This window comes from Puma concolor, chromosome B3, assembly GCF_028749965.1.
Source record: "Puma concolor isolate L17-30 chromosome B3, mPumCon1.1.hap2, whole genome shotgun sequence".
NCBI lineage: Eukaryota > Metazoa > Chordata > Mammalia > Carnivora > Felidae > Puma > Puma concolor.
Genome location: NC_141672.1, coordinates 111440321 through 111462680, shown reverse-complemented (window position 1 = coordinate 111462680; position 22360 = coordinate 111440321). Strand labels below are relative to the sequence as shown.

Here is a 22360-nt window from a genome sequence, read left to right as displayed (position 1 = left end):
TAATAAACAAAATTTAAAAAATTTTTTTCATAAAATAAAAAGCCAAACACAAAGGCCACATCCTGCATGATTCCATATACGTGAAGAGTACAAAATCTGGAGACAGAAAGTAGATTAGCAGTTGCCACGGACTAGAGGAATAGCGAGTGGCTGCTAATGGCTAAGGAGTTTGTTTCTGGGGTAATAAAAATGTTTTGGAATTAGTGATGATGAGCTTGCACAACCTTGTGAAAATACTCAAAACCAATGAATTGTATACATCAAAATGGTGAATTTTATTGTTATTAAATATGCTATCTCAATAAATGCATATTTTAATATGAAACAGAATTTAGAACACATTATCTACCTTATTATAGTATCAACCTACCAAAGATAACTTCTGAAAATGTCTTGCAAGGCATGAACTAGTTACTTTAGTTACACACTAAGAATCCACCAAATAAACTAAGTATAAGAAAAAATGCTGAAGGACACCTTGGTAGCTCAGTCAGTTAAGTATCTGACTCTTAATTTCGGCTTAGGTCACAATCTCAGAGTTGTGACTTCGAGCCCCACGGTGGGCTCCATGCTGACAGTGCAGAGCCAGCCTGGGATTCTCTCTCCTCCTCCCCTGTTCACATGTGCACACACACTCACTCTCTCAAAATAAATAAATAAACTTTAAAAAAATGTTGTGTTTTAATGGGCTAGAAACTGAAAAACTGAATATATAAAATCTAAAGACTGCTTTGATTTAAAATGGGTAAATAACAATGATGACATTATTTCAGGAACAGGGTACCAAGAAATCTACATTTTGCCATAATATTCAGACCAAGAAAGAGCTACCAAAATAGAAATGAATGAAAAATACAGATGAAAGGAAAGGGCTAGAGTCCAAAGAAAACTAAACACATCTTGGCTAAACAGCTGTGTTGAAAAACAATTTCTTATCTTGCAATTAAGAACCGATTTCTTTGTAAAAGACACAGGACATTGGGTTAATAGATTTCTTTAAAAGAAAATCTGTTTTGGCTATTGAAACATTAAAAGACAGAACATCTGTTTTGCAAGTAAAGACAGATTGTATGGAAGAATCAAATATCAAACCACCGATTAGGCCAGCATTTAATCTGTTCTATTTAAATTTTCAATAAAAGTAAATGAAATTACATTCTTGAAACTATAGCTCAGCTGTAAATATTTAACACCAGGAACCTCTAAAACTAGATGTTTTAGAGTATAAAGGAGGTCATTACTGGTATATTGTAATTATTTTTAATTCTACTTGACATCTATATCAGAACCAGGTTTTAAAGCACTCTGCCTCCCAAGTCATTTTAAAAGTAGTATAATAGGGAAAACTCACCATCCATGAATTCTGTACATATTGAAATCCTGTTTTCTACGAAAAATGCACCATAAAACCCTATGATATATGATGAATCACACTGTAATAAAAATAAGACAAAAATAGTTAAAAAAAAAAAAAAAACAAAAAAACAACCAAACCCTGCAAGTCAATACCATAAGCTGCTTTGTAAGAAAAAAATGACCAAGGAAAAATTACCTTATAAAGAATTTCCAATTCAGACATAATTTGCTTCTGAAGTTCCAGTGTAATATCTAACAGTATGACCTAAATACAGAAAGGAATCAACATTCACACATATATTCATCTTTAAATTAAATATAGCTATACTCACTATGAAATATAAAAAGAAAAAATATGGTGTTTCCTCTATTCATTGCCCCTTTCTCCTCTCCACCACTATAACCCTCAGGAATATAAACTGTATCCACATCTGCCTAACCTTTTGTATTGGGGGAGGTGGTATAGAAGTGATTGATGGGACCAAGGAGAAAGCCAGGTCTCAAAGGTCAGTATTAATGGCTTTAAAAGTCAGTTAAGTTATAACACCCTTAATTTATACACCCTATTTTGGCCACATTGGTTATTTCCAGAAGAGGAAGAAAGGAATGACCCTGAAACCATTTTAAAAAATTGTCTTGTAATTCAGACACAAGGCGATGAGCAGAGAGGATGATGAGTAAAAATGACATTTAAAGTAGGCTTTTTAGAGAGAAATAAGGAGTTTTTAAAATACATCATCTTTTTATATTCTTCAGTCACGTTTCTTTGCTAATACTGAAAAAAATGCTGGAGCTTGAAGGAACCACAGAAATGATTTCATCTAATTCTCTTCTTTTAAAGGAGGAAACCAAGGTTCTGAGAAGCCACAAAGCCTGGCAATGTCAAGGTCCCTCCCCGACTCTGAGGACTGTGTACTTTTTAGAACGTCCTGTGGTGGTTTATGGTTTTCCTTAACACATCAACCACTGAGTCAGATTCATGACACAGGAATGAAAAACAATTTACAAACTTACCTAGAATAAATTCTAGTTTATTTCAAACACTTATTTCCTAAGAAAGGAGACCATCAACTGTTCAAATTTTACTCAACAGTTCAGTGAAGCCAATTCAAGGGAAATTGTTTTTACTTAAAAAAGACAGTGCTGAGAATCAAATAGGTGAAAGGCAATTTTTAAGATTTGTGGCAGAGTTTCTGACTCTAGACATTTCTAGACAAAAACTTAACATTCACAATTACCATGATAGTGCAGTTATATACCATCCAATACTGAACTACATTTTGTGTTACAACTGCAGAATATATACACTCATACTGGGGAAAAAAACCATAAATTATGAATTGCAAACTGCTGACAGAGCAGGGAAAGAAAAGGATAATTCTAAAACACACATTTTATAGTACTGACATCCATTTGAGGAAGGGGAAAGGGAAGGGGAAAAAAAGGCATGGCCAGTTTCTATCAAGAGTTTGCTTTAGGGTTATTTATAAAAGCTCTCACTAAACCTGATTGTAAGTGTAATACAAAACTGCCAAGAAACATTTAAACGTTTCTCTCGATCAATAGTCATTTGCCAACAATATTCACTTACATTTTTGTTCCTATATAAAACTTAGTGACAAAATTAATTCATCGAGTGTTGTTTCAATTCCATGCCATAAAATATCAGAACTTTTCACACCACCATGTCAAGTACAGGGCATCTTTCACCCTCAAAAACTGCTAAAAGGAATGAACGTATTATTTACCTTAGAGCAGTGGTTCTCAACCCTGGCCTCAGGTTATCATTACTTTTATATAAAGGTATTTATATAAATACATGACGGCACTCTAAACAAGTCCTCACGCACAGAACTTACCCTAGAATAACGGAATCAATCTTGGGTTGGGCCCACATCTTAATATTTTTTAAAAACTCTCCAGCCGATTTCTACTACACAGTAAGGTTGAGAACCACTTATCTAAGGTTTCAAAAATGCCATTTATTCAGTATTCAGTATGACCACTAAGATATACCACATCTCCAGGCCCCCAACCCAGAAATGATTCACCACAACCAGCCAACACCTTACCGTTAACCCCAAACTACTGGCTATAAACATATCATTCCCTTGATCAAGAACCTTAATTAGGTTCCCATGTCCTAGCATAATGTTAGCATAACTCTAGCATGACATTCAAAGAATTCTTCCACAATCTGGTGATTCTAACTCCTTTTCCCACTACTCCCCACCACAAACCCAATCCTCATGTGAAACCAGATGATTTGGAAGGCAGCTATGCCCACCACCACACCACAAATGTAGAAACTAGGTGCTTTGTACTGGGGTCCACACACATGTCCTGTGCCTTCCTCACTTCCAGTCTTAATGATGCCTCCACTTGAGTTGTGCTTCCTCGCTCTACTCCACAGTTAGTAACTGTCTTTCTTTCTTTCTTTCTTTCTTTCTTTCTTTCTTTCTTTCTTTCTTTCTTTCTAGAGAGTGCATATGCACGTGAGCAAAGATGGGCAGAGGGAGAAGGAGAGAGAGAATCTTAAGCAGGCTCCACACTCAGTGCAGAGCCCTATGTGGGACTCGATCACATGAACCATGAGATCATGATCTGAGCCAAACTCGAGAGTTGGATGCTTAACCAACTGAGCCACCCAGGCGCCCCACTGTAAAACCTTTTCTATCTTTTAGATGAGCCTGAATGCTGCCACCACCTCTATGAAGCCATCCCCAAAGCCCTCTATCAGAATTTATTTCTAGCTCTGGCCCTTGATGTTTCTCCTTATCACATTCTGCCTTGGCACTCATGCCTCACCCCCTAAAACCATAAGCCTAGAGAGAAGAGTGGTTGTAAGCCCTGCAAGGGCAAGGACTGAATCATGGGCATCTTTCTCTGGTCCACCCCCACTCCCCACCCCCAGCACCCACCACAGGTCTTACTCACAGCAGTGCCCATTAAGTGATGTGGGATTTAATTAAAGTGCTCCTTATGACCATAATCCTCTAAATAAGAAGCTGTTTCTAGACAGGAAAGAAGTGGATTGCTTGGTTTCTACAAATGAATTTAAAACCAAAGACACAAACAGCAAAATAAATAAAAGTGCCACACTGACCTAAAATGTAGCAAGTAACACTGTATTTGTAGGGCCAATCCATTGCATTCTAATGGGTCTTGATCATTCACGGTATTTGTTATGGTCTGGAAGAGTGGCGATTCCGTAACGGTGCAAAAGTGAATAAAGTAATTTCTGGAACTTAAGAGGGAAAGCAAAATTCACCTCAAAATAACTCTACTGCAATGCTCTTCTATTTTCTGGGAGACTTGGCACTCTAGGTATAAGGTTAATTCTCCTTCCCCTGGGCATTCCTGTGAGTGAGCTTTTAAACTGCTAAAAATAAGTCCAATTCCTTATTTGAAAGCCATGGAAAAAAGCATGGCAAATACTAATTTTCTTTTTGAAGTGCAAGGGAAGTGTGGGCTCCCCGAGTCTTCATTATTTTTATTTTTTCTCCTTAGGAAGAGCTAAATTTCTTCAACTGTAGAGGATATGCACATGAAGCACTTCATGGAGAAAGGGTTAATGAGAGACTGAAATACCTGCGCACATTTCCGCTGCTCTCCACTACACCTCCAGGACAAATAAGGATGAGTTGTCAAGTTAAATCTAAGCAGTCAAGTGACTGAATTATAATTTACTCTGTGCTCAATTTAAATTAGTGTGAGGCTATTAAAATATACAGTATAAATACGGCAATTCATCACAAGCTGTCATGGATGACTTCATTTATTTGCTGGAGTGGCACACGCTCCACTAAAGGGAAGGAGAGCAAAATCACAGGTCAAATTAAGCCTCTATTCTGTTTTAATTCGCTTATTTAATCTGTGGCGACATAATTGTCTTTTACAGTATGTACAACTCAGAAAGGAAATTTGGGAGGATTACAGTCAGTATACAAATGATTAATCAAATGGTCCATTTAAATGCTAGTTTAAAAGCAGCAGAAACCCAAAGCAGTCAAAGAATGATAATCAGCACATGCTATATACAAGCTAAGAAATTTCCTGTTAGATGACTTTTTCCCAATCGGAATATAAAAAATATTAGGAAATACATTAAGCTGTACTCTTTGAAGGATTGTACCGAAACATTAATGATATAAAAAGGTTCCGTATGCAAGATAGCTAACTGTTTTTGTTTTCTGCTCTACTTGTTTGCGACTGTCTTGCGTATCTACACCCCTCCCCCTAAAATAAAGCTAGTTAGAAACACATTTCATGAGTTATAGTCATTATCAAACAGTTATCTTTAAAATACAATTAGCATTTTTCAAAATGGTCTCTTTAAGGTAGAAACTGTCTGAATTCAGTGGTGTAAAATAAAAATCCAAGGTATTTCTATTCCTCCGAAAGTTCAACTTGCTTTTTAAAATATCTGAATTAATGGCAGCTCTTCCTGCCCATGGGTACTTGTCCTCGTGCTTCAATAAAACCACCTTTTTGCACCACACGCACACACACAAAAATAATAAAATAAAATAAAATATCTGAAGTAATGATTTCCCACCTTTAAAGTCTGAAAGGGGAAACACTATGATATTCTTTTGTTGGTCTAAAACATAAGAAGATTTAAAAGTATAAAAAATACAAATATTTTGAGTAGGAAGAGAAAAGTAACAGATTTTCAAGGACTTTCCTCTGACTGTACCCACAGACATTCAAAGTGCTGGTCCAACTGACCACTTGGCTTGGGATATTAAATTTCCCACATCATTCTATGCAGGCATCAGAACCCTGCAGGTGATTCTGTTTAGACAAGGACTGTGATTTGCTGCTCTTCGCAATCCCTCTGTGACACAAGGCAGCCCCATCTTGCAGCTGAGGTCACAGAGAGGTTTAAGTGACATGCTTGAAGTCACACAAAAGTCAGCAGAGGGTCAGGAAAAGATCAAATGCACTTCTAACTCTTAACCTTTCATTTCACCCTTTAATATATATATATATATATATATATATATATATATATATATATATATATATATATATATATATATATAAATAAGCTAAGAACTACTCTGGGTGAGAGCAATGGTCCATACAAAGAACACTATGGGATATTTTGTATGTGAGCTGAACCTGCTTTCAAGATGCTACTTCAAAAGATGAATGAGTGAACTAAAGAACGAATGAAAGAACCAAATTTATCTATTCAGTCATTTAACAAATTATGTGTTGAATACCTCGTCATTACATGGAGTGCTCTATCTAGGCCCAAATGCAAAGTTCAGCATGATTCAATGAGTAAGACAAGAAGATAAATAAGTCTTTTCTTTACTTACAAAGAGATTTCTTTCAATGTAAGAGAGGGAAGGCACATGTATATTAACAGCCAAATACAAGGCAGTATGTGATAACATCCACAAGAGACACATACAGAGAATTCTAGAGAGTTTCAAAGGACAAAGTGAGTGAGTGAGAGATAGACCATACGTGACAGGATTTATCTAAGTAAGTTCAATAGAGGACCGGGCTTTGGAGCTGACCCTTGAAGGGTGTTAAGAATTTTGATAGGTAGAGACATGGGTGAAGGCATTCTAATTAGAGAAAAATACGTGAATCAAAGTGCTGAAGTGTGAAAGTACCTGGGTTCAGATAAAGCAAGGAGTTCAACTTAAAAGAAGCACAGCATTCAGACACATAAGATATGCTATAAAAGTAGGCTGATGACATATTGTGCAAGATCTTGAGTTTCACCCCATAGAGTTCTTAGTTTATTTGGGAGTTATATAGAGCCTTTCAAGCCTTCTGAGAGGGAAGACATGAGACCACAACTATGCTTTAGGAAGTCAAATCTGAGGGTAGCGAACAGCAATACAGTACACAGGTTGGAAGGAAGCATGAACCTGGGGAAGACTTGCCTGACTTCAAATCCTGGTTCTATTACTTATTAGTTACGGGACCTTAGGCAAGCTACTTATTTTTAAAGTTTATTATTTTGAGACAGACAGAGGGAGAGAGAGAGAACAAACATGTGCTCATGAATGGGGGAGGGGCAGAGAGAGAATCCCGACACGGGGCTTGAACCCATGAACCATGAGATCATGAGCTGGACGCTCAACCAACTGAGTCACCCCGGTGCCCATGGACAAGCTATTAATTAATTAATTAATTATTATATGAGAAAAACATGTAGAGTGCTCAGCACAGTATAAATGATCAATAAATGGTAGCCTCTATTTCTGTGAGAACAGTTTAAACATTGGTCAGTGTCTGACAAGAGACAAAACAAGCATCTGTACTGGAGAGGTGATGAGGAAGGAAGAGATCCAAAACCAAACCAAACCCAGAACAATTAACAGGCTTCCAAACATTGACAACAGCTACAACAGGACAGTGATCTTTGAGAGACAGAAAGCAAATGAGAGGAGCCCTATGATTGTCCAGCTTACTGACTAGAGAGTGTCCAGGCCCCTGTGCTGGGAGGGAAATCCAGGCAAAGCTCAGCCATCTCCCTAAGTTGAGGACATGGAAGTGGGGTGTGAGGAAGCCACAGCAGCTAGAGTTCCCTGACAGAACACCAAAGGGAGAGGGCTCCAGGGATGTGCTAAGGGACCCCCTGGAGTCTTCAGTGGATTAATGATCAATCAGCATCTGAAAGTCAGGGAACTAACACTGAGGCCAGGGAAAGAACTGCCAGAAAGACCAGAGAAACAATCCCCAGACCTCACACTAGGCAGAAAGAGTTTGCACTCCCACCAAGCAGTGTGGAAAATCCCGTAATGGTCGGGGCATTAGTGGAGTATTCAGAAGACTGTCACCTTAATTGTGTGGGGTTAAATAAGTTCCCAACTAACCACTGGGCTGGTCCCATCTAATAAAGCTTAAGAGTAAGTGTTGAAAGGATCAAACTTTCACAGTCACTAAATAGCATCTCAGAATAAGCTGAAAAGTATTTATAGCAATGCAAAAATATCTAGTATCTAGTATGAGACACAACTGGCATCCAATCAAAAATGATAAGATGTTTTAGGGGGCCTGGGTGGCTCAGTTGTTAAGCATCTGACTTCGGCTCAGGTGATGATCTCACAGTTGGTGAGTTTGAATTGCACATCCTGTGAGATTGTGCCCTGCTTTGGGTGAGCACAAGCCCCATATCAGGTGAGCACAAGCCCTGCATCAGGTGAGCACGAGTCCCACTTCGAGTGAGACTGAGACCCACTTTGGGTGAACATGAGCCCCGCATTGGGAGAGCTCAGGTCGGGTGAGCATGAGCCCCACTTCTCTGTCACTTGTGGGATTCTCTTCTCTCTCTCACTTGCACCCTCCTTCTCTCTTTCTCAAAAAGAAAAAAAAAAAAGAGGTTTTAAAAATAAGAAAATACAACCCAAAATGAGGAGAAAAAGTAATCAGTCAAAACTGACCCCAAATGACACATACCCTGGAATTAATAGACAAAACCATTAATAAAATTATATTCCACATATTCCATAACTACATTACATACATACAAGAAGGTAGAAGGAATACTGAGCATGTTAAGACACAGAAGATGTAAAAAAGACCCACATAAACTTCTAGGGATCAAAAGTACAATGCCTGAGATGAACAGTACACTGGACAAGAGTAATAGTAGATTAGACAGTGTAGATAAAAACTTGAGTACCTGAAACAGAAACTATCCAAAAATGAAACATTAGAGAGAAAAAAAAGACTAAAACAAATAACAGAGGATCATTTTAGTATGGGACAACATCAAGTAACCTAACACAGATGGAATTTAAGTTCCCAAAGTTGGGGGAGGAGGTGTAATTGCTAAAAATTTCCCAAATTTGATGAAGGCTAAAAATCCACAGAGCCAAGAATCTCAACAAATCCTAAACACAATAAAACCTTGGTTTGTAAGTAACTTGTTCTGTGAATGTTCTGCAACACGAGCAAACACTTCTAATAAATTTTAACTTGATAAATGAGTGATGGCTTGCAATATGAGTAGTACGTGATGCCGAATGTCACATGATCACAACTGAGCCAAAGGTTTTCTCTCCCTCTCTCTCTCTCTCATTGTAGGATTGCGGGTGATCATCTCCCATGCTTGGATGGTTGGTTTCAGGCCACACAGTTTGGCAGAAGTCAGTGATTTTTCAGAACATTGGAAGGTGCCCACAACTGGCACTTGTGTATTTTTTTGTCACTTCAGATCACTTATAGACAATCCTTTGCTTTTCCATACAAGAGTAAGCTTAGGAATGCTTTGCTTCATTCTAGGTCAGGCTGACTGCAGATATAGACCCCTTCCTCCGCTGCCTTATTGCCAGTTACATTAAATACAGTATATGACAAGAGTTTATTAACACTGTACCATAGTCAACATCCGTGTGAGTGTTTATATACAATGGCTCCCGTGCAGAAAAAGATTCCATTGAGCCAATAGATAGCAGTGATTCCATTAGTAATAGTGAAAGTCGTCCTACACAATAATCCTCCTCTCTCTTGTCTCCCTCATACCAGCCACAAAGGTTTTTTTGTTTATTTTTCTTTATATTTTATATTTTCTTTATTATTTTGTATTACATTACAGTATTATAATCATTCTTTTTTTATATAATTTTTTTTTACTTTTTTTTAGTTTTGAGACAGAGTGTGAGTGGGGGTGGAGCAGAGAGAGAGGGAGACACAGAATTCAAAGTGGGCTCCAGGCTCTGAGCTGTCAGCACAGAGCCTGACATGGGCTCGAACTCACAAACTGTAAGATCACGACCTGAGCCAAAGTCGGGTGCTTCAACTGTGAGGCACCCAGGCGCCACTTGTAATCATTCTTATGTGAATATTTTTGGGTTGTGGAACAAATCATCTGAGTTTACATTATTTCTTATGGGGAAATTCACTTTGATATACAAGTGCTTTAGATTACAAGCATGTTTCCAGAATGAATTACGCTCTCAAACCAAGGTGTGTGTGTGTATATATATTTTTTAAACCAAACGTAGTTAACTGTTGACAACTGAGGAATCTGGAGGAAGCATCTTATAACTTTTCTGTAAGTTTAAGTAATTTTTAAAAAAAGTTTCCAAAAAAAATGTTTTAAATGATATTAGGGTAGGAAAGAACAAAGTATATCAAGATGACCAGCCTCACAAGAAGCCATTCTGGCAGGTGCAATTAAAAAGCAGAAATTGTGAGAATGGACTAAAATACAAGACCCTTATACGCTGGCTATAAGAAATTTATCTCAAATAGAATGACATAACAGGTTAAAAATAAAAGGCTATAGCATGCTAACACTAGTCAAAATAAAGCTGCAGTAGCTATCTATGTTAATATCAGACAATGTAGATTTCAGAGCAAAGAATATTATCATGGCCAAAGAAGGGTCACTTTGTAATGAAATAATAAAGGGGCCAATTCATCAACAAGACATAACACTCCTAAATATGCCTAACAGATTTGCAAAAAACATTAAGTAAAAGATGAAAGAACTGCAAGGAAAAAAACAGACAAATCCACAATTATTGCTGGGAATTTCCACACCCATCTTTCAACAGTTGACAGAACAAATAGATAAAAAGCAGTAAAGCATACAGAAATTTTGAACACTGTCAGCCAATTTGATCTAATTGACATTTACACAACACCCTATAAAACAGACTATACATTTTTTTCAAGTGCACAGGAAACACTTAACCAAGATAATTCATATCCTGGGCCATAATACAAATCTCAGTAAACTTAAAATAATTCCAATTATAGACAGTATGTTCTCTGACCACAACAGACTTAAATTAGAAACCAATAATGGAAAGATATCTAGAAAATCTCTAAATATGTAGAAACTGGGGCGCCTGGGTGGCTCAGTCGGTTAAGCGGCCGACTTCGGCTCAGGTCATGATCTCACTGTCCGTGAGTTCGAGCCCCGCGTCGGGCTCTGTGCTGACAGCTCAGAGCCTGGAGCCTATTTCAGATTCTGTGTCTCCCTCTCTCTGACCCTCCCCCGTTCATGCTCTGTCTCTCTCTGTCTCAAAAATAAATAAACGTTAAAAAAAAAAATTAAAAAAAAAAAAAGAAACTAAATAACATACTGCTAAGATTTAATAAAAGAAACTCTGCCTGTTTTGAAGAAATAGCACATTTCTTTCTTTCAGAGTATGACTATTAAATAAGTTACTTGGATTTTGCATTGGCAGCCAAGAAGCTCAGGGCTAAACTAAAAGTTTAAATAGAGTAACTATATCTACTCTTAAATCATTCATTCATTCAACTCAGATGAAGTTTCAACACAACAATAATGTCTACTTTTTTTTTTTTTACTAGGCTTCACGCCCAGTGTGGAGTCCAACATGGGGCTTGAACTCACAACCCTGAGATCAAGACCTGAGCTGAGATCAAGAGTCTAATGCTTAACTAGCTGAGCCACCCAGAACCTCAATCATACCTACTCTTAAATGATTCATTCAATCAACTCAGCTTCAACATCTAGTATGTTTTATAAATTTTATAGAATCTAGGAATATACAGTGACAACAATATAGTCCTTGCTCTAAAGCTCAGTTTTATGGTCAGGTCTGGTAGACAGCATATTTGTAAACACCTGCTGTTTGCATTTATTCAAAGTCTCTAACAGCTCTGTTTTAAATGTGTCCTTTCTTTAAAATTGCTCTTAATCCTTTTCAGTAATAGCTATTAGCCCCTTGCCATACCTAACTAAATAATCATGCATGAGAATTTTAATATTAGCCAAGGTTAAGTGTAATTCAAAACGTATGAAATTATGAGAAATTATAATGCCCTTGCAAGGCCAAACAGTTGAGTTTTTTAGATGATTTATAGGGGTGCTCCCTTCTCTTGGACTGAATAACCTAAAGTTGACTGTCTTTAAATATATTATTGACAGCCATCTAAGGGTTCTGACATCTAAAGGAACAAATAACTCAACAGATAGGAAAACAGTGCTTGAGCTGGTGAAGGTATCCTGAGAGAAGGAGCTGATTATCACAGCAGGACCAAAGCTTCCATAACCTACCATCCAAATCTTTCATCTCCTCTTTCACAATAACTGTGACTCAAAGCTAACCGGAGAAGGACAAAGTAGTGAGCATTAAGAACTTCATGAATTTCATAAAACACATCCAGCACTTACCTTTACAGCTAATATTTTCCCACTTGGGACATGATATGCTCTATGGGAAGAAAAAAACATGACAAAATCACTTGGGATTCTAAACAACCTACAGAATGGTTAAGGATGTAAATATAAATTAGAACATATCTGCCAGCAATGGGATATGTGATACTTTCAAAGAACACTCATAACATGAGCAATAGATGTTTCTATCAAGCTTAATGGTTTATACAACGATTTACTATACATTACCTGAAAATAACCCTCTGAGGTAATGTGGATATTATTATCTTCCTTTTAGAGACTGAGATCTCCGAAGGGCAGAGAAGCTAAGCAGTTTTCCCAAGGGCACAGAGTCGGTAAGTGGCAGAACGACACCTCAAACCCAAGTCTTCTGCCTCCAGATCCTCACAACTGACCATGACTGTGTGCGTGGGAATCTTCTAAGTCTTCGGCTAAACACTGTGCGGAGCCATTTGTAAAGTGGGAGGTTTTCCTTTTGTGTACTTCAACTATATATACAGGTAAACTAAATCTCTACATTTCATCAAAATCCTCTCAAAACACATGGGATTAGCTATGGCTTAAGATATAAATTCATATAAGAAATCACAGACTTATCAGGCTCAAGTATGTGGTTCATCTTTTCCTAATTTTAGCATCTCTCAATATTAAAAAAGCTTTAAAAAAGAGACAAGCTCAAATGATCAGATACAGTGAAATGACAATTTAAATCAAGGAAAAGAAACACACTCATTTATGAAAAGGAATAAAAGAATCGGGTTTGCAGAAACAAAAACCCATTACTTCTCATCAAGACCTTTTGTGTTTAAGTGACATGTGGCCTTTCACACACGTTCTGCAAGGAAGGTACATTCTGACCATTATCCAGGGACAATCCGTCTTATATAAAAGTGTCTAAACAAACCACACAGTATAAACAAGCACTGTTCTTGCAAGTCCATAAAAGTATAAATAAACAATCGGTTTGCAAGAGTTAAAATCTTGCACTGTAGAGGATTTTGCAAATTGGCCAAAATCAGATTGTTCTTCTTCTCACCCAGCTGTGTTAAGGTGTTTGGGCAGGGAAGATGTGGGACAGTGGAAGTTAGCTTCCTAGGAATTCCCTGACTTTACCTGCCAAGTTGCAAAATATATTTACCAGGCTCCCAATAGTTTACTTGGCAATGACTCAGTAGAAAAAATTGCTCATTTCTTAAACAAAACATATATTCTGCTATTATCAAAATGAAAATATCAGTTTCTGTTGTTTCAGCAGAAATATCTGTGTGGCTGCTCTGACAAATTTTTTAACAGCTTTATTGAGGTGCAATTATATATGTAAAATTCACTTATTTGAAGTATGTAATTCAAATTTCAGAATTTTAGTAAGTTTACTGGCCTTTTGCAATCACTGACAAGTGTTTTTTAAGTGACTGACTCATAAAAATGGTTTCATTATTAAGAACCATCAAGTGTTTGTAAATTTTCACACATAAAATGTTACAAATTCAGGTAATACTAGAAAAAACATACATATATAGATATGTGTATATCTATATATGTATATATATGTGTGTGTGTATATGTAGATATACACATATCTATATATGTATATACCTATATATTAGTGTTACAAGAAATTTGTTCTGCTTTTCCTATTTGAGTGGACTACGGAAAGTAAACTTAGCCTTTAACAATTAATTGTAAAGAAACCCAAGTGTATCTCACTTAAAGAAAGGCAAGATTATAAAAATTAAGTGGCAACTATTTACCTTTCTTAAGAATTCTTTAACCTGTAACGTGTCTAAAGACTTTCTCTAAATATCAACCTCTCTAGTATACATAAATACTCTTGCATTTATAAAACTGAAATTTAAAAAATTTTACACTTTGCATCAAGTGGTATACATTTTATAAGAGGAACCCCTATAATATACTGGTTTTAGACAAATTACCATTTAATTTATTATCTATGTTAACATAAGACTTTCAGAATGTGAAGCTACATTTCAGGTCATGATTCGACTCATGATAGATCTGAACTCATACGATAGACTGGTATATAAAAACTAACATTGTGGTATTGTCACTGCCTGACAGAGAAGTTGTTAGATTATGCTAATCTGAAAGGTGATTTGAAGGAAGTTAATAACCTTATTCTGTGCGAATGTAGGTAATATAATATGTAAGATAACAATATATTATTTTCCCCTTGTATACTAGAAATTCTTCCAATTTCCACTTTAAGAAAAAAAAAGAGGTTAGAGAGGGAGAGAGCCAAAGCATAAGAGACTCTGAAAAACTGAAAACAAACTGAGGGTTGATGGGGGGTGGGAGGGAGGAGAGGGTGGGTGATGGGTACTGAGGAGGGCAGCTTTTGGGATGAGCACTGGGTATTGTATGGAAACCAATTTGACAATTTCATATTAAAATTTCATGTTAAAAAATAAATAAATAAACTTAAAAAAATGCTGCATATTAGAATTCCTAACGAAGGACTAAAATATGAAGATAGAACAGTTGAATGCAGGAGAGAGAAGGAAGATGGCGGCGTAGGAGGACGCTGGGCTCACCGCGCGTCCTGCTGATCACTTAGATTCCACCTACACCTGCCTAAAAAACCCAGAAAACCGCCAGAGGATTAGCAGAACGGAGTCGCCGGATCCAAGCGCAGACGAGAGGCCCACGGAAGAGGGTAGGAAGGGCGGCGAGGCGGTGCGCGCTCCACGGACCGGCGGGAGGGAGCCGGGGCGGAGGGGCGGCTCGCCGGCCAAGCAGAGCCCCCGAGTCTGGCTTGCAAAAAGCGGAGGGGCCTGACGGACTGTGTTCCTACAGCAAGCGCGACTTAGCGTCTGGGAGGTCATAAGTTAACAGCTCTGCTCAGAGAGCGGGAAGGCTTGAGGACAAAGGGAAGGAGAGCTGCTGAGCCCCCGGACGACAGAGCTCAGTTTGGTGGGGAACAAAGGCGCTCGCCAGCGCCATCTCCCCCGCCCATCCCCCAGCCAAAATCCCAAAGAGAACCAGTTCCTGCCAGGGAACTTGCTCGCTCCGCGCAAACACCCAACTCTGCGCTTCTGCGGAGCCAAACCTCCGGCAGCGGATCTGACTCCCTCCTGCTGCCACAGGGCCCCTCCTGAAGTGGATCACCTAAGGAGAAGCAAGCTAAGCCTGCCCCTCCTGCCCCTGTGCACCTTGCCTACCCACCCCAGCTAAGACGCCAGATCCCCAGCATCACAAGCCTGGGAGTGTGCAAGTAGCCCAGACAGGCCACCCCACCCCACAGTGAATCCCGCCCCTAGGAGAGGGGAAGAGAAGGCACGCACCAGTCTGACTGTGGCCCCAGCGGTGGGCTGGGGGCAGACATCAGGTCTGACTGCAGCTCCGCCCACCAACTCCAGTTATACACCACAGCACAGGGGAAGTGCCCTGCAGGTCCTCACCACGCCAGGGACTATCCAAAATGACCAAGCGGAAGAATTCCCCTCAGAAAAATCTCCAGGAAATAACAACAGCTAATGAGCTGATCAAAAAGGATTTAAATAATATAACAGAAAGTGAATTTAGAATAATAATCATAACATTAATCGCTGGGCTTGAAAACAGTATAGCTGACAGCAGAGAATCTCTTGCTACAGAGATCAAGGGACTAAGGAACAGTCACGAGGAGCTGAAAAACGCTTTAAACGAAATGCATAACAAAATGGAAACCACCACGGCTCGGATTGAAGAGGCAGAGGAGAGAATAGGTGAACTAGAAGATAAAGTTATGGAAAAAGAGGAAGCTGAGAAAAAGAGAGATAAAAAAATCCAGGAGTATGAGCGGAAAATTAGAGAACTAAGTGATACACTAAAAAGAAATAATCTACGCATAATTGGTATCCCAGAGGAGGAAGAGAGAGGGAAAGGCGCTGAAGGGGTACTTGAAGAAATAATAGCTGAGAACTTCCCTGAACTGGGGAAGGAAAAAGGCATTGAAATCCAAGAGGCACAGAGAACTCCCTTCAGACGTAACTTGAATCGATCTTCTGCACGACATATCATAGTGAAACTGGCAAAATACAAGGATAAAGAGAAAATTCTGAAAGCAGCAAGGGGTAAACGTGCCCTCACATATAAAGGGAGACCTATAAGACTCGTGACTGATCTCTCTTTTGAAACTTGGCAGGCCAGAAAGAATTGGCACGAGATTTTCAGTGTGCTAGACAGAAAAAATATGCAGCCGAGAATCCTTTATCCAGCAAGTCTGTCATTTAGAATAGAAGGAGAGATAAAGGTCTTCCCAAACAAAAACTGAAGGAATTTGTCACCACTAAACCAGCCCTACAAGAGATCCTAAGGGGGACCCTGTGAGACAAAGTACCAGAGACATCACTACAAGCATAAAACATACAGACATCACAATGACTCTAAACCCGTATCTTTCTATAATAACACTGAATGTAAATGGACTAAATGCGCCAACCAAAAGACATAGGGTATCAGAATGGATAAAAAAACAAGACCCATCTATTTGCTGTCTACAAGAGACTCATTTTAGACCTGAGGACACCTTTAGATTGAGAGTGAGGGGATGGAGAACTATTTATCATGCTACTGGAAACCAAAAGAAAGCTGGAGTAGCCATACTTATATCGGACAAACTAGACTTTAAATTAAAGGCTGTAACAAGAGATGAAGAAGGACATTATATAATAGTGACAGGGTCTATCCATCAGGAAGAGCTAACAATTATAAATGTCTATGCGCCGAATACCGGAGCGCCCAAATATATAAAACAATTACTCATAAACATAAGCAACCTTATTGAGAAGAATGTGGTAATTGCAGGGGACTTTAACACCCCACTTACAGAAATGGATAGATCATCTAGACACACGGTCAATAAAGAAACAAGGGCCCTGAATGAGACATTGGATCAGATGGACTTGATAGATATATTTAGAACTCTGCATCCCAAAGCAACAGAATATACTTTCTTCTCGAGTGCACATGGAACATTCTCCAAGATAGATCATATACTGGGTCACAAAACAGCCCTTCATAAGTTTACAAGAATTGAAATCATACCATGCATACTTTCAGACCACAATGCTATGAAGCTTGAAATCAACCACAGAAAAACGTCTGGAAAACCTCCAAAAGCATGGAGGTTAAAGAACACCCTACTAACAAATGAGTGGGTCAACCAGGCAATTAGAGAAGAAATTAAAAAAATATATGGAAACAAACGAAAATGAAAATACAACAATCCAAATGCTTTGGGACGCAGCGAAGGCAGTCCTGAGAGGAAAATACATTGCAATCCAGGCCTATCTCAAGAAACAAGAAAAATCCCAAATACAAAATCTAACAGCACACCTAAAGGAACTAGAAGCAGAACAGCAAAGGCAGCCTAAACCCAGCAGAAGAAGAGAAATAATAAAGATCAGAGCAGAAATAAACAATATAGAATCTAAAAAAACTGTAGAGCAGATCAACGAAACCAAGAGTTGGTTTTTTGAAAAAATAAACAAAATTGACAAACCTCTAGCCAGGCTTCTCAAAAAGAAAAGGGAGATGACCCAAATAGATAAAATCATGAATGAAAATGGAATGATTACAACCAATCCCTCAGAGATACAAACAATTATCAGGGAATACTATGAAAAATTATATGCCAACAAATTGGACAACCTGGAAGAAATGGACAAATTCCTGAACACCCACACTCTTCCAAAACTCAATCAGGAGGAAATAGAAAGCTTGAACAGACCCATAACCAGCGAAGAAATTGAATCGGTTATCAAAAATCTCCCAACAAATAAGAGTCCAGGACCAGATGGCTTCCCAGGGGAGTTCTACCAGACGTTTAAAGCAGAGATAATACCTATCCTTCTCAAGCTATTCCAAGAAATAGAAAGGGAAGGAAAACTTCCAGACTCATTCTATGAAGCCAGTATTACTTTGATTCCTAAACCAGACAGAGACCCAGTAAAAAAAGAGAACTACAGGCCAATATCCCTGATGAATATGGATGCAAAAATTCTCAATAAGATACTAGCAAATCGAATTCAACGGCATATAAAAGGAATTATTCACCATGATCAAGTGGGATTCATTCCTGGGATGCAGGGCTGGTTCAACATTCGCAAATCAATCAACGTGATACATCACATTAACAAAAAAAAAGAGAAGAACCATATGATCCTGTCAATCGATGCAGAAAAGGCCTTTGACAAAATCCAGCACCCTTTCTTAATAAAAACCCTTGAGAAAGTCGGGATAGAAGGAACATACTTAAAGATCATAAAAGCCATTTATGAAAAGCCCACAGCTAACATCATCCTCAACGGGGAAAAACTGAGAGCTTTTTCCCTGAGATCAGGAACACGACAGGGATGCCCACTCTCACCGCTGTTGTTTAACATAGTGCTGGAAGTTCTAGCATCAGCAATCAGACAACAAAAGGAAATCAAAGGCATCCAAATTGGCAAAGATGAAGTCAAGCTTTTGCTTTTTGCAGATGACATGATATTATACATGGAAAATCCGATAGACTCCACCAAAAATCTACTAGAACTGATACATGAATTCAGCAAAGTTGCAGGATACAAAATCAATGTACAGAAATCAGTTGCATTCTTATACACTAACAATGAAGCAACAGAAAGACAAGTAAAGAAACTGATCCCATTCACAATTGCACCAAGAAGCATAAAATACCTAGGAATAAATCTAACCAAAGATGTAAAGGATCTGTATGCTGAAAACTATAGAAAGCTTATGAAGGTAATTGAAGAAGATTTAAAGAAATGGAAAGACATTCCCTGCTCATGGATTGGAAGAATAAATATTGTCAAAATGTCAATACTACCCAAAGCTATCTACACATTCAATGCCATCCCAATCAAAATTGCACCAGCATTCTTCTCGAAACTAGAACAAGCAATCCTAAAATTCATATGGAACCACAAAAGGCCCCGAATAGCCAAAGTAATTTTGAAGAAGAAGACCAAAGCAGGAGGCATCACAACCCCAGACTTTAGCCTCTACTACAAAGCTGTCATCATCAAGACAGCATGGTATTGGCACAAAAACAGACACATAGACCAATGGAATAGAATAGAAACCCCAGAACTAGACCCACAAACGTATGGCCAACTCATCTTTGACAAAGCAGGAAAGAACATCCAATGGAAAAAAGACAGTCTCTTGAACAAATGGTGCTGGGAGAACTGGACAGCAACATGCAGAAGGTTGAAACTAGACCACTTTCTCACACCACTCACAAAAATAAACTCAAAATGGATAAAGGACCTGAATGTGAGACAGGAAACCATCAAAACCTTAGAGGAGAAAGCAGGAAAAGACCTCTCTGACCTCAGCCGTAGCAATCTCTTACTCGACACATCCCCAAAGGCAAGGGAATTCAAAGCAAAGTGAATTACTGGGACCTTATGAAGATAAAAAGCTTCTGCACAGCAAAGGAAACAACCAACAAAACTAAAAGGCAACCAACGGAATGGGAAAAGATATTTGCAAATGACATATCGGACAAAGGGCTAGTATCCAAAATCTATAAAGAGCTCACCAAACTCCACACCCGAAAAGCAAATAACCCAGTGAAGAAATGGGCAGAAAACATGAATAGACACTTCTCTAAAGAAGACATCCGGATGGCCAACAGGCACATGAAAAGATGTTCAGCGTCGCTCCTTATCAGGGAAATACAAATCAAAACCACACTCAGGTATCACCTCACGCCAGTCAGAGTGGCCAAAATGAACAAATCAGGAGACTATAGATGCTGGAGAGGATGTGGAGAAACGGGAACCCTCTTGCACTGTTGGTGGGAATGCAAATTGGTGCAGCCGCTCTGGAAAGCAGTGTGGAGGTTCCTCAGAAAATTAAAAATAGACCTACCCTATGACCCAGCAATAGCACTGTTAGGAATTTATCCAAGGGACACAGGAGTACTGATGCATAGGGGCACTTGTACCCCAATGTTCATAGCAGCACTCTCAACAATAGCCAAATTATGGAAAGAGCCTAAATGTCCATCAACTGATGAATGGATAAAGAAATTGTGGTTTATATACACTATGGAATACTACGTGGCAATGAGAAAAAATGAAATATGGCCTTTTGTAGCAACGTGGACGGAACTGGAGAGTGTGATGCTAAGTGAAATAAGCCATACAGAGAAAGACAGATACCATATGGTTTCACTCTTATGTGGATCCTGAGAAACTTGACAGGAACCCATGGGGGAGGGGAAGGAAAAAAAAAGAGGTTAGAGTGGGAGAGAGCCAAAGCATAAGAGACTGTTGAGAACTGAGAGCAAACTGAGGGTTGATGGGGGGTGGGAGGGAGGAGAGGGTGGGTGATGGGTATTGAGGAGGGCACCTTTTGGGATGAGCACTGGGTGTTGTATGGAAACCAATTTGACAATAAATTTCATATATAAAAAAAAAAAAAAGAAAATGCTAAATATCATGAAACTACATAGACCCATTTAAATAAAATATTATATAATTGCCTAAAAAAAAAAAAAAAAAAAAAAAAGAACAGTTGAATGCATACACAAGGATTCAAAAGTTGCAAAAAGAACCGCGGTGCTACTTTGGACAACAAGCAACACTTGGACGTTTGAGACCAACAGCAGTGATAAGGAGATGACTAGAAGATAGTCTAATGTATACACCGTACTGGACAGTTTGGCAACTTAATTAGCTTGTCAAGAAGGCCGATGTCTTTTCCAAAAGAAAGGTCTCCTATTTCCAAGTGAATTAAAAGGGGGAGGCTTGATGATTTAATTATGACGCACGCTAATTCATCCGTGGAAGTTTGGGTTCAATTTCGAGCAATAAAGATGCTGGGAGGTTTGGTTTACAGTGCAATGACAGTACCAGTTTAACATTTAATCATCAGGGAGAAGTGGATGACAAAGGCAAGGCCAGTCATGAGTTGAACGTGTCCCTTAACTTTGCAAATGGCATTCTACCTGGAGAAAAGGAAATTTGTTTACTTTCAACAGATACTGCATCTCAATTGTCTTGACCTTCCCCAACACATTAACTATAAAGTGATTAATGAAGTTTGAATGGAGGCTCTGGTTACACCAAAAGACAACTATACACCTCTGCATTGTTTTAATTAACAGCTAACACTTCAAATTAGTTTATTGTTGCTACAGTAATTACCTGTTCCAATGAGTGCATGAAGGAAGCATTTTTATGTTATATTTTGAGTGCTGAGTCCTTGAGTGTTCCAGTTTGTTTGTGACCAGCACAGACCTTCTGGGAATACTCCCAGCCCTTAAAATTGAGCACACAACAACATATACACTTTTGGAAGGCACAAACTAGTAGCCTGGCATAAATTTTTTGAGTATTTAAAATAACAAGGAGATGGGTAACAGAGGGCAACACTTACTATCTGTATTTTCTTACTTTCTTTTTTCATTTGGAACAATAGGTTTTAGATGACTAGACAAAAAGTTGGCATCAACTTTTAATTTTGGTACAGAATCAGATAATTTATTGAGATAGTAGGTAATATAAAGAATTGTCTAATCTAATCCTTTCCTTTTACATTGGCTACACCCAAAAGCCAGGGTGAAAAAACTTGTCCCAACTTAACAATCAACGTCAAGGCCAAGATTGGAACTGTGGCAGAATACACACATTTTAGGACCTAAAAGAAATATGTGGTGATGTGTAAGTTTTCTTAACGGCATTCTAGGGCAGGGAAGCTCATAATTCAAAACTTAAAAGGTGCGACCTATTTCAGTCAGGCTGAGGACCACCACATCTGAATGTCTCCAGACAAAGAAGCATTCTGCAAGCACTGTCAACCTACCATGAGAGGGAGAAGAGCGAAGGGTGTAGGCTCTTAGTCACTGTCCAGGTTTTG

At 38.5% G+C, this 22360-nt stretch overlaps 1 protein-coding gene across 6 annotated transcripts in view; it reads right to left on the bottom strand.

Moving 5' to 3' along the window:
- MAP2K5 (mitogen-activated protein kinase kinase 5) overlaps window positions 1–22360 on the bottom strand; it is a 278825-nt gene that overhangs the window by 169312 nt on the left and 87153 nt on the right. For all 6 annotated transcript variants that reach the window (XM_086711030.1, XM_086711029.1, XM_086711032.1 and 3 more), the window contains exons 9-11: window positions 12482–12521; window positions 1553–1621; window positions 1352–1433 (exon numbers count right to left, since the gene is read on the bottom strand). In XM_086711030.1, coding sequence (XP_086567156.1) covers window positions 1352–1433; window positions 1553–1621; window positions 12482–12521 — 191 coding nt within the window. The remainder of the gene's footprint in view (window positions 1–1351; window positions 1434–1552; window positions 1622–12481; window positions 12522–22360) is intronic.